This window comes from Phascolarctos cinereus, unplaced genomic scaffold, assembly GCF_003287225.1.
Source record: "Phascolarctos cinereus isolate Bilbo 61053 unplaced genomic scaffold, phaCin_HiC Scaffold_4;HRSCAF=312, whole genome shotgun sequence".
NCBI lineage: Eukaryota > Metazoa > Chordata > Mammalia > Diprotodontia > Phascolarctidae > Phascolarctos > Phascolarctos cinereus.
In genome coordinates, this window is record NW_027555847.1 from 104121028 (window position 1) to 104134081 (window position 13054).

Here is a 13054-nt window from a genome sequence, read left to right on the forward strand (position 1 = left end):
TGGCAGATTACAGGCCTCACTAAATTGGAAAGCCTTCAAGCCTTGCTTTTCTGACAGACTCCATTATGTGTTTTCTGAGAACTAGCTAGGAGTACAGAGATTCACCAAAATTGGCTACCAATCACTCATTCTGGCCACAACTCACTAAACCATCCAGTAAGGTATGGAGGAGCTGCTATCTCTACGGGTTTAGGGTATGCCCACTCTAATGAAGTCATGAATTCTTTAAGTATTTAAATATTCATGTTACTCATACTGGTCCAACTCTTTTTGGTTGTTACCAAGATACCCCAAAGCTATGTACTAAATTCCAGGTGTGATCCAGCAGAGTTCTTTCTCTTTGTATGTAGCAGAAAATAGCACTGGCCTTTTCCGCTATCAAATTCCAAATATATCTAATGATCTGTCCATTCTGTCCTTTGGGCTTAATTACCACTTACCAGGTGTCTCCTAGATTCTGAATATTTGTGTTTTAAATCATTCTCTTCTAACTCTAAACTCACATTTTGCAAATAACACTGGTTCAGTCCTTTGAATTATATCTCCCACCACCAGTATTTCCAACACCCAGAGTCCTCCAGTACATTTCGGAAGATACTATCAAGCTACTTTGGTAGCTACTGCCAATGACGCTCGCTGTGCAGCATTGTCCTCTTTGAAGGCTACTTTGCATTTTGTATTTACACTATAGATCAGCAAATTTGCTGTCTTCACTGTATGTGTATATTGCTGTTTAAATTTTGCATATGTGTATAAAAAGGCTTAACCTAGGGATCATTTCTACAGAAATGTTTTGCGAATATAATTTTGTAGCACACTTTCAACAATTTTTTCAAATGAACCTTTTATTTCTTTATTTGGTCTTAAATGTAGCATCTCAGAAAACAAGACTCAAGAACTCTTTGGACATTGTTTCCATGAGCAGTCATTGCCAGTATTAACATTTCTGTTTAAGAGGTCAATTTTTTGATAGGGGAATGAGTATCACTTCTTTCTTCAGCAGCACATGCTAAATGTCAACTTAGTTTTAGTTAAAACTATTAGTCTTTAAAAATGGTTAAAATCGGGGCAGCTAGGTGGCACAGTGGATACAGCACCGTCCCTGAGGTCAGGAGGACCTGAGTTCAAATCCAGCCTCAGACCAAACACTTGACACTTACTAGCTGTGTGACCCTGGGCAAGTCACTTAACCCCAATTGCCTAAAAAAAAAAATTTTTTTTAAAGGTTAAAATTATAACTATTTGGATACATAGTTGTAATTATATCCACAGATAATTTTTTTTTGTCTACAGATAATTTCTACTTGGTACACAGAGTATTGGTTTTTTCAAAACATAAACATTTAACCATTTTTTTAATGCTCAAAAAAACATATTTTGGATAGTGATACAAATCGGCAAATTAAATATATACCTTAACAAACAAAAAGATAACGCCTACTTCTTCATTCAGCTCATTAAGAGTCAAATATAGTAATGTCTAAGACTAACCCCCTGTGATATCTAAACAGACAACTTCTTCCTTGGTGTATTATTACCTTTCCTTTACTAAGGTTTTTGGAAAAGGTTTCATGACATTATTTTTATGGAAGTCAAAATGAAATTTGAAGTCAAACCTAGTATCACTGTACAAAATGTTTTATAAAGATCCAAATACTATATCCTTTCCACTTTTGACTAGTAATTCTGTTCAACAGAGAGAAAAAGTGTTAAAGCTAATTAATTTGTATGTCCAAAGGGCTATAAAATTTCCTTATTTCTATCTAAGGCATCATGCTCCTCCCCGTCACCCAGATTTGAAACCTTAGCATCACCCTTGGCTCTTCAATTTTGCCCCTTGATGCATCCAATTATTTGCCAAATCTTATCTATTCTACCTCCACAACTCCTAACACTCTCTTTCTCTCCAGTGACATGGCCCCCATTCTAGTTCAGGCCCTCATCACCCCTCACTTAGACTACTGCAATAGCTTTCCAGTGGGGTCCTTGGCTCAGATCTCTCCTCTCCAGTCCATCCTCCACAAACTGCCACGTGATATTTGTTGGGTCTTTTGTTAGTTTTTTTGTTTTGTTTTGCTAGGGAATGAGGTTAAGTGACTTGCCCAGGGTCACACAGCTAGTAAGCATCAAGTGTCTGAGCACATGATATTCCTAAAGAACAATTATGACAACTTTAATTCCCTCCTTAAAAAGCATTAGTAACTTCCTATCACTTCTAGTATAAAATATAAACTTCTGACCTTTCAAGTCCTCCACAGTCTGGACCCAATCTACTTTTTCAGACTGATTCAGATTACTCCCCCTCATACTCACAGTCCAGCCATTTTGCTGTACTGTATTTGCTATTTATTTGCTATTCATCACATGGGACACCATCTCCTGACTCCAGGCATTTTCACATGCTATTCCGGATGCTTGGAATGTTCTTCCTTTTCATTTCTACCTCCACATTCTAAAACTCAGCTCAAACCTCATGTTCTGAAGGTCTTTCTGGCCTCCCCTCCAGTCCACTCTCATACCTTCCCTCTGAAATCATCTCCTGTAAAAAAATGTATAGCTCTTATCTGTATATAATTATTTGTATACTGTCTTACTCAGGATGAGAGTTCTTTGTGGGCACAGGCTGTATTTTTACCCTTCTCTGTATCCCCAGCACTTAGCACAATGCCTAGCACAAAATAAGTGCTTTATAAATGCTTGTTGACTAACAGGAACCCTTAGGATTCCTAGAGATTTACAGGAATACCGTAAGGGCCCATCTCGAGGGACACTCCTACGAGAAGCCTTGTCTCATCCTGCCCCCAAAGGGTTAGTGGTTCTTCCCATGGCCAAAATTATTTTGCATCTGTTCTGTAAGTACTCATCATTCTCTCTCCATCCCACCCACTCATCCCTGAGTAGAACATTTGAGCTTGCTGAAGGCAGGAAGTGACCTAGAAAACTGTCTAGTAGGTACTTGATAAAAGCTTGATGAACTGCATTCAGTTGTTCAAAGTCACACCAGCAGCATTGCCAGAATCTGTATTCCGGTCCTCTGATTTCACATTCAGCTCCTTTTACCCCACTGTGATTTGCTTGTGATCTAGAGAAGAGACTGGTAATGAAAAACCACCGAGATGCACAGAAGTGATTTCACACATTTAAAAAAAGAAGATGAAAAAGTCTTCCAGCATACCATAAGTGATGAATAAATTACTTTAATGTTAAAAAGTATGTATCTAATACAAACATAAAACAGCACACTGTCTGTTTCAGCTACAGTAATTCTGCAAACTTCAAGAATAGTTTTTAACACTTTGTCACACATAAACTTGGTGTAAAAATGACCAGGTAATATTTAGCCTGACATTTAGATCTCTTGTATTACTATGAAATGTTAAAACACTAAGAGTATCAAATGTTATACAAGACTCTTATTCAATGCTTTTTTAAAATAAAAAATACTAAAAATATACTTATCATTTCATGCATATCAAAAATCTGTGTTGTTCTTTTGCAAGTGTTCAAATCATAGAACCTGTAGTGTTGATTATATCTTGATAATAAAACATTCTGGCTATCTGTAAACCAGTTACTTGGATGGAATTTTAATGTTTCTGAGCTATCCAAAAATGCCCAGTACTTGTTAATCCTCCAACAGCAATAGGTCCACAGTCTGGGGACATGAAACCGTATCAGTAAGCCTCAAAGTGTTAACTAGCACTTGAAACTGCAATATAAAGCATGTAAATCTAACATTACTTCAAAAAAATTTTTTTTGCCAAAAAGGAATTAGATTTAATGCCATTATTCTGTGTTCAAATGGATTACTATGTGTTTTTATTGTTTTTGTTTGGGTATTTGGTCATAACCCAAAATCTAAGAGTTACTTAAAAAAAAATTGACATCTGGAGAGGGACATGCTACATTTTCACATGGAGGCAATTCATTTTAATTTAAATGATATATTTACCTGCATATTATAAACATTAGACTCATGAAAACTGGTTTTGGAAACAGGTAGTAAGGAATATTCACCTAAAAAAAAAGCCACAACAGAAAAGGATATCCAAAAGGGATTTTTTAAATTGCTATTTTAAAAATATGATGTACTTAAGGATTGGGATAACTCCTTTAAAATGACAACTACCACAATGTATTCAGCTTAAATTCTTTAGCCTTTCTTTGTCCTCAGTTATGTGAAATGTTGATAACAATTAATGATTTCTCCTACAGACAGTACAAATGTACTTTGTGAAAGAAAAGAAGGGACAAATTCTTAGAATGGAAAATATGAGATCAATAATTAATGAAAAAATCCCTGATTTATTTTGGAAGAAAAAAAAAGTTTGTTTTTTTTTCTTTTAAACAAAAGGTAGGTTTTAGCTAGGGACTCCACATCACTAATATCCAGTGTCAATAATATAATTACCTAAAATTTTAGATACATTTTATGGACAAGAGATAGAAAAATGTACCTGAAACAAACTGGTAATATAGTTTCAACTCATAATGTGAAATACCTTAGTAAAGTTTTATTCTCCCCCTTCATTGCTCCAATTAAATGACTGGCAAGCTTCCACACCTTTAAATTATAGAAGGTAATTAGCAGTGCAAATTGGAGGTATATTTCATATACAAATAAAAATGGTACATGAAAAACGCTAAGGAAAGTGAAAACTTTTTTTGTTATTTTGTAACTACCTTTTAGGTTTATTTTCCTAGCACTTGTAAAAATGTTAGCCTTATTTCATCAATATAAAACTATTAAAAATGATCACAATAGAATCTTTTACATTTAACTCAAAAAAACATTCTTACATGATACAAGAAATTACACTCTACATTGCCTCTTTTAAAGGGTTAATAGTAGCCCTCTCAAGCAGAAGGCAATACTTTTTGTCACCTGCATTTCCTTACATATCATCCTTTCTTCACATCATTTGCAACAGAAATATTTATCACAATTTGCGAGGTAAACAAGTAAGAAAATATTTTTGGCAACCCAGCGCTTGCCAAGTGAATTTATTCTGTCTTCTTATTATGTCTCCTCTTAGTTTCAACATTAGTTGAATAGTGTTGTGACCTTGTGCCTGTACCATTGAAAGATGATTTACACGGTACTGATGAAGTATCGCTCTGCCAAAAGCCAAACAGCATTCGACCCAGCATAATCTCAAAAGGAGTGAGGGGAGAAGACTCAGACTCAGTAAGCATCATGGCTATCTGAAAAAAACACAGTTAAATTTAAATTTCAATACAATATTTTGGTAGTTTCAATAACTGAAAAGAGATATGTAAAAATGATGCAAAATGTGTTTATTATAATCGACAACAGAAGATATAGTAAGAGCAAATATGTACTGAGTGTGTTGTGCACTGTATTAAGAGGCAAGCTCTAATTGGTGTGGAAGCACCATCAGAAGAGAGTACTGCCCGTGGATGGGAGAGATTGGGAGTAGCTATATGCCCTAAAGGAAGAGTAGGTCTTAGACAAGTGAAGATGCACACAACTGAGCAGGAAGACACTGTTGAGATAGAGAATTATAATTTTCTTATAAATGGATAGGTATAGTGTAAATGCTTGTGCAAATTATGTATTTTAAACTTTAAAAGTGAATAATTCCCCATAGTGCCCCTTATATTTGCTTACTTTTACAACTTTGTTAATTGATTTTATTTTATTTGTACACATACAGATTGAAAGGCAATGTGTTGCAGTGGATAGAAAGCCAGCCTCAAGGCAAAGAAGCCCTGTGTTCCAATCCCACCTTTGCCTCATACAGTCTGTGTGACCTTGGCCCAGTCACTTAACCTCTTGGGGCTCTTAAAAATATCTAACACAGTAAGTTGCAGAGAAGGTATAGCCCAAGAAGTTCCCTAAACCAATGGATTCACATTGCAGTCCTTATCCCTACAGACAGACTACAAAATTCAAAAGAAGAGAAAACATAATTTATACCAAGTACTCTACAGTTGGCAGAAAATGAATTACTCATTGGTCCTTAGGTGTCCCTGACTGATTCCAGGGTAGTTTCAGAGATGCTTGGGATAGGCCCGGGTATTTTCTGGACACTTGAAAATAGAGCTAGATTTATACTCAGGAGACTGTATGACCTACTTTGTTAGTCTTTAATATAGATTTTGCAAATGTGGATTTTTCAGCATATCAAATTTTTCTAAATTAGGATTCATTAGTCTACTTGCACTGCATTGCAGTTTCTCTTCCTCTTGAATGGGTATAGAGACAGCCCTCTGTTTTTCCATAGTTCCAGGTTTACTAATCAAACCTTTAGAATACCTCCTTTGAAGTCTAAGTTCTGGGAGAAAAATAGCCCTTGGATGCCTTCTTATAAAGAAGCTAGTTTAAATCTCAACAAACAATTTTTATTTTTCCCCACCAAATAAATTACTCCTAGTCAGGGTTCTGAAGAGAAGGGAGGCAGTTTCACTATATGTAAAGAGTAAAAGTGGGAAAAGTTATCTCCTCCTGATTGGGGAAAAATAGTTATATACTCTTTTGCTTCTTTGAAATAAAGGCTATAGAAAAGTTGAGAGCTAAAAGTAAAGTAAAGTTTCTTCTGGAGTAGCTGAGAGATATTAAAACAGTAGAAATCACCAGAAGTTAAACGAAGTTGCCCAGAGAACATTAGATACTCTCATGGTCTAGAACCTCAGGAACCAGCAAAAAGAACTCACAAGAGTCTGTACTCGACAGTAAGATGAACAGTATGAATCAGAAATACTTCAATCAGTTTGTGTGTAAGATTTGAATTGGAATAAACTATAAGCAAACTATTTAGGATTATCAGCAAGGTTGAATCACAGAATCTCAGAGTTAGAAGAGACCTAGCTCAGCACTGATATCAAATTACATAATTTGTTTTAAATGGTACTTTTTTGTTTTGCTTTTTGGTGAGGCAATCGGGGTTGAGTGACCTGCCTAGGGTGACACAGCTAGTAAATGTCAAGTGTCTGAGGCCAGATTTGAACTCAGGACCTCCTGACTCCAAGGCCAGTGCTCTATCCACTGTGCCCCTCACCGCCCCTAAATGGTATGTTAACAAAACTTTTAGATATTTTTTTTTGGTCTTTTGGCTAGGCAATGGGGTTAACTGACTTGCCCAGGGTCACACAGCTAGTATGTGTTATGTGTCTGAGACCGGATTTGAACTCAGGTCCTCCTGAATCCAGGGCCAGTGCTCTATCCACTGCACCATCTAGCTGCCCCTTAAATATTTAATTTCAATAAAGATCTAGAGATTATTTCAATTAAATTAAAATTTTATCTCTATAAAGATCTATACTATTTATAAATAGTGCATTAAAATTCAGTATTATAAATCAATGATGGAAAAGAGGTTATAAGGACTTTTGTTTAGAGCCATACATAAATTTTTAGTCTAAACATTTATCCTGTTCTTCAAACCAAATATCTAGGGTGCCACTCTATCTGGAAGAAAAATTCATCTTCACTGGTATTTTTTAAGGATTAATAAAATTTTAAGTTAAATGTGCAAACTCAAAGTTATAAAATGACAAAAACATGCCTCCCTCAAATTTTGGTGAGAATAAGAGATAATCAGAGGGGGAACATATAAGTTAGTAGGGTAGGAGGTTAATGTCCTTAATCTGTATTTTCTCCTCATTTGAAAATATTTTCTCCCATTTCTCAAAGAATAATATGGAAAAATGGTCTTGCTGTAATATAAGTGATCTTATCAACTCCTCTGGCATCAATAATTACTTCAAAGAATCTCAGAGCTGTTAAGGATAATCAGGGAACTCCAATTCAACATATAACAAAGAAATCCCTCCATAAAATCCATAACAAGTGATGGCTGGGAAACCTGTAGTGAAATGCAACTCTCTAATATTGAAGCAGCCCACTTTACTTTTAGATGGTTCTAATCACAAGGCAGTTTATATTAATCCGGCATCTCTCTCCAGCCCCTACCCATCACTCCTAGCTCTGCCTTTCTGGGACTACAGAACAGAGATCTTTCATTTGACAGTTCTTTAAATACCTTAAGATTATCACATTTGCTCTAAATCTCTTCTATAAGCTAAATATCCTCGGTGCTTTTACCTAATCCTCATCATCCTTTATGCAGGGGACTCTGAGATCTCCATTCTCCATTCCCAACCTGTCCCCAAAGCTTTAGTCCTACATTTCTAAATGGGAAAGGGGTATCTTGACCTGGATGTTCTGCTCGGACTTCAAAAAGGGAAAGATGGGCACACTATGGTGCAGTGTAAAGGGTGGTGGGTTTAGAATATGGCAGAGCTTAATTCTGTCACTGTCTCTGTATCCTTGAGCTAACTGCTTCCTCTCTCCAGGCCTCCATTTCCATATCTGTAAAATAAAGGAACTGAATAAAGTTCCTACCATCTCTAAATCCTATTAAAGAAAGGAAGAAAATACTCACATGTACAAAAAATTTGTAGCAGCTCTTTTTGTAGTAGAAAAGGATTAGAATTACCTATTAATTGGGAAATGGCTGGAGAAATCACTGTATTTAATAGAATATTACTGTAACATAATGAGGCAGCTAGATGGCTCAGTGGATAGAACACTAGGCCTGGAGTCAGGAAGAACTAGATTCAAATCCAGCCTCAGACACTTACTATGTGAGCTTAGGCAAGTCACTTAACCTGTTTGCCTTAATCCACTGGGGAAGGAAATGGCTAGAAAGACTTGTATGAACTGATTTAGAATAAAGTGAGCAGACCAAGGACAATTTATACAATAACAACTACATTGGGAAAACAAATAATTTTGATAGACTCAAGGACTCTGAGGAATGCAATGACCAGCCATGATTCTGAAGGACCAATGAGGGCATGCCACCCACCTCCTAACAGAGAGATGACAGACTCAGAAAGAAGAGTCTGACACATTTTTTGGAAATGGCTAATGTGGAAATAAGTTCTACTTGGCTATGCATATTTGTTACAAGGTTATGTTTTTCTTTTTTTTTTTCTAATGGAGGGAATAAAGGGAAATAAAAGAGACAATAATAAATCTATGTTCTAGGTACCAAGAATGACAAGAGATGAAACCCAAGTAGATGCCTACCAAAGTTCTTTTTAAAAAAGGAGGAAAGAGGCAGCTAGGTGGTGCAGTGGATAAAGCACTGGCCCTGGAGCAGGAGGACCTGAGTTCAAATCCGGTCTCAGACACATGATACTCACTAGCTGTGTGACCCTGGGCAACTCACTTAACCCCAACTGTCAAAAAAAAAAAAAGGATAGCTTTCAAGCCATGTTGTGAAGATTTTCTTATAGAAGATTTTTGGTAAAAGAGAGATGAGAACTGCACAGTAGAGATAAGAAGCTGTGGCAAGGAGAACACATGAAAAAGCCCATTCCCTCTTTGAGGTATCTGGAAGATGGCACCCAGAAAGGCAGGAACTACTGTGATGGAGTGTTGCATATAGCATCTGATGTGGTGTTCCTCTATCAGTGGATTTTGCTTAAGGGGTGTATCCAAAAATGCTCGCAATGTGAAAAAAAAAGAAGGCATCAAGAAACCTTCTTTTAAAGGGTTTATGATGTCTATCACTGGAAGGAAGACAAACAGACACACCACATTTTCCCAGTTCACCTAAATATGCCTTAAATGTTTAGAGTATTTGCATCACAGACCATATCAATGTAGAGATTAAAAAAGTCTTACGTCAATTGTTCCCTGCTGTTACATACCAAACAGTATAAAATACATTAATTTTTCAAGATCCCATAGGTATTTTTTTCAAAATGAGGAAGAGCATTTCTATTTAATTTGAGATACAATTGTGAAATTATTCTTGGTCTAGGCAAATTTCCTTACACTAAAATATACTTCCTGCTGATGAAGGATGAGGAATGATCATTCTTACAATTTACAAAAAGAGAAGCAGGTGATGGACTGGAAAGGGCACTAGATTTTCATTCATTCACTTAATAAACATTTTCTAAGTACCTACTACATGCAAAGGTACTGTGTTAAGCACTGGGAATACGAAAAACCTGTCCTTGAGAAAATTAAATTCTGTTGGAGAAATGCAACAGTTTTACTGCTAAGAAGACAACAAAATTTGTGGAGGTTGAGAGCGCTAACAACCAAAGCATTTTGGGGAGGGAGAATCTGTGTTCAAATCCCAGTTCAGTTAACTATCTGTACAACTTCTCTGAGTTTGAGTTTCTTCATCCATAAAATAAGAGCACTGAACTAGACAATCTCTAAAGTTCTGTCCATCTGGGGTCTATGATCCAATGGTCCACCCCCAAATGCTTCCTAGAGCTCCAGGGTTCTTTTTCCAAATGACAGCACATATGCCTGAATGAACCCAGCCCTGGGACACCACTGCCCTTTCCATAATAGGCAGTGTGTACCTGACCTGTCTCAAGCTACCCAGAATTCTTCTCTTCTGGTCCCCGCAAAAGCAAAAGGATATGAAGGGAAAGTAATGCTTTAAGAATGAAACTCTAATAACTGTCTCGGTGCCCATATTCAACTACCAATGTTCTATTGAGCTAGCTCAACCACAAAAAAATACTGCCGACACTTAAACTTCATGTAATTCTCCTAAGAAAGAGAACGGCTGATACAGGATTTGTAAAAATTAATTAAAAGGTATTATGGACTCTTACCTTCGTGACAACAATAAAAAAAGTGTAGCAGAACATAAGACTATGTTTTTCCATTGGCAGCTTCCCTGCGTGCTGTAATGTGAAGAGAACTGCTCCCACCAGACTTATCTTCACAGGGCTGAAAATAAAATTAATTTTAATTCAGTATATAATAATATATAGGTCATAAATTCATCCCAACCTTAAAGACATAGTTTGATAGTGTCAGACCAATAACTTAAGGGTAGAACTCAGATTTGTACAGCACATTAAGATTTCCCACGCTCTTTTCCCCAACACTCCTGTGAGACAAGTAGTGCAAGTGTTATCATCCCCACTTTATGGATGGATTCCCACAGGAGTGTCGAAGATAGCTTAATATTTTCAAAATTACCTTCTTGTCATATTTTTTATTTGTACAGAATTTTAATGATAGTACTATAATAAAATTTTATTTATCCATACTTGCAACTAAGGATAAACTCTATAAATAAGTAAAAATTACCAAAACTATGAAAATATCATATTGTATAAGCACTAAGTTATCCATATGTTTTATTACTCTGTGAAAATAATAGTTGGAATTGTTTTGTAATTTAGTCATTGAAAACTGAGAATATTAAGTCAAACAAAAGTTAGGTCTGGCCTACAGATCTTGAAGGCAGAAGTCCAAAATATTTGATGAGAAGGGATCAAGGTCTTTTGCAGAGAGAGACAGCATATGAGTTGAGCTAATTTCAGTACATGGCAAGGACTAGTTAGGAGTCTCTAGAAGCAGCTAAATATAAATCACAAAAGCGATTATTTGTAACTTAGTGTGAGAAGAAAGGTTTGATTTATTATTCTTAAATGAAGTGGACATTGAAAAATAATGTCTTTCTTTTGAAAAACTTCATTCATTTCAACATATCTCCACATCATTATTCCTTACAGCATCCACAGTGAACAGAATGTATCAATATACCTAATCCCTAATTTACAATTTTAGAAACAAATTAAGAAAACTTACATGATCTACCCAAGTTTCACATTATTAGTAGCAGACTAAGCACTGAAAGCACTGAAAAAACTATATGACATGGGGAAACAAAAGAGAACTAAGAATATTAAAATTTCAAACAATAATACTTTTATTCCAATTTAAAAATAAGAAAAAGGCTCATAGACTTTATTTTTCAACCAGAAGGGACCCACCCCAAATCTAAGAAATCTTCGTCAAAATAATTCAAGGACACTGACTTTAAGGAAAACAACATACTATTTCCCAAAAAATTTATATTTGTATATTTACATAAGGTTTTAGTCATCTTGAAGATCTAGCAGAATAAACAGAAAATGAATGGAAAAAAATAACTTTAAAAAATGCATTTGTGAGTCAGTAAATATAAAATTATAGTAAAAATCAAAATGTCAGTTGCCAAAATAAGAAATCAATAAAGCATAATATTTTTAAAATCGCTGATAAAAAGAAAACTTTCAATTTAGAAATAGCATTGCTAACATTTTTTGTCACCTTTTCTTACCAAAGACAACTGCATAAAAATGTAGGTCATGCTGAGATTACAGCTGATACTGTATCTTGAGTACTATTATTCATGCATTTTTTGGCAATCTCGATATACATTAATAAGTATACATATAGATAGCATTTTAGGCCTTAAGACTTCTTAGGAATGATTTAACTTTTCTTTTTTCTTACAACACTGACATTGGACTCTGAGAATAAAGCATATGATAAATACCATTAAAAAGAAGCATGATAGGTATACAATAAATTTATCTAGTGATATGTAGATATATTTAATTAATATTTAAGACTTAAGAACCAGATATATATACATACATATATCTCACTGGATAAATTTAATGTGTATCCTATCATATACTGTATACCTATATGTATGTATGTATGTATGTATGTATGTATGTATGTATGTAAGTAAGTATGAAACAACAATGGTCCAGTTATTTTGAGCAAGATAGAAACAACTAGTGCAGAATTATAAAATTACAGTAAATGGTTTTTTTTTTTACCATTTTGATGTTCAACGAATGTTAATTCTGCTGTTACATAATGATGCGTGACCACAGACTTTAATATTAATACAGAAACAATCACAAGTCATATCTTAATATATCTTACAAAGAACAGTAGAAATATACCAGGTTAGACTACCATTCCATAAATAAGAATGATGGTGATGATGCTGATGCTGATGCTGATGCTGATGACAATAACTCACATTTAAATAAGACAACATGGTATAGTAGAAAGAGCACTGGACCTGACGTTAGGAGACCTGGGTTTAAATCCCAACTCACATATTCTGACCTTGGGCATGTAATTTCACCTGAGTCTGCAAAATGGTTTTTAACACTGAAATGATTTTGTAAAACCTATTTACTCTGTCCATACATTTTTTAAGTTTATGAACTTCCATCTTATACTTCCTCACACTTC

At 35.2% G+C, this 13054-nt stretch overlaps 1 protein-coding gene across 1 annotated transcript in view; it reads right to left on the bottom strand.

Moving 5' to 3' along the window:
* Positions 1-3181: 3181 nt before the first annotated feature.
* Positions 3182-13054, bottom strand: part of TMEM38B (transmembrane protein 38B) — a 75524-nt gene continuing 65651 nt past the window's right edge. Inside the window, exons 5-6 of the mRNA XM_021002246.2 lie at positions 10615-10732; positions 3182-5205 (exon numbers count right to left, since the gene is read on the bottom strand). Of these exons, the coding sequence (XP_020857905.1) occupies positions 5005-5205; positions 10615-10732 (319 nt within the window). The 3' untranslated portion in view covers positions 3182-5004. The remainder of the gene's footprint in view (positions 5206-10614; positions 10733-13054) is intronic.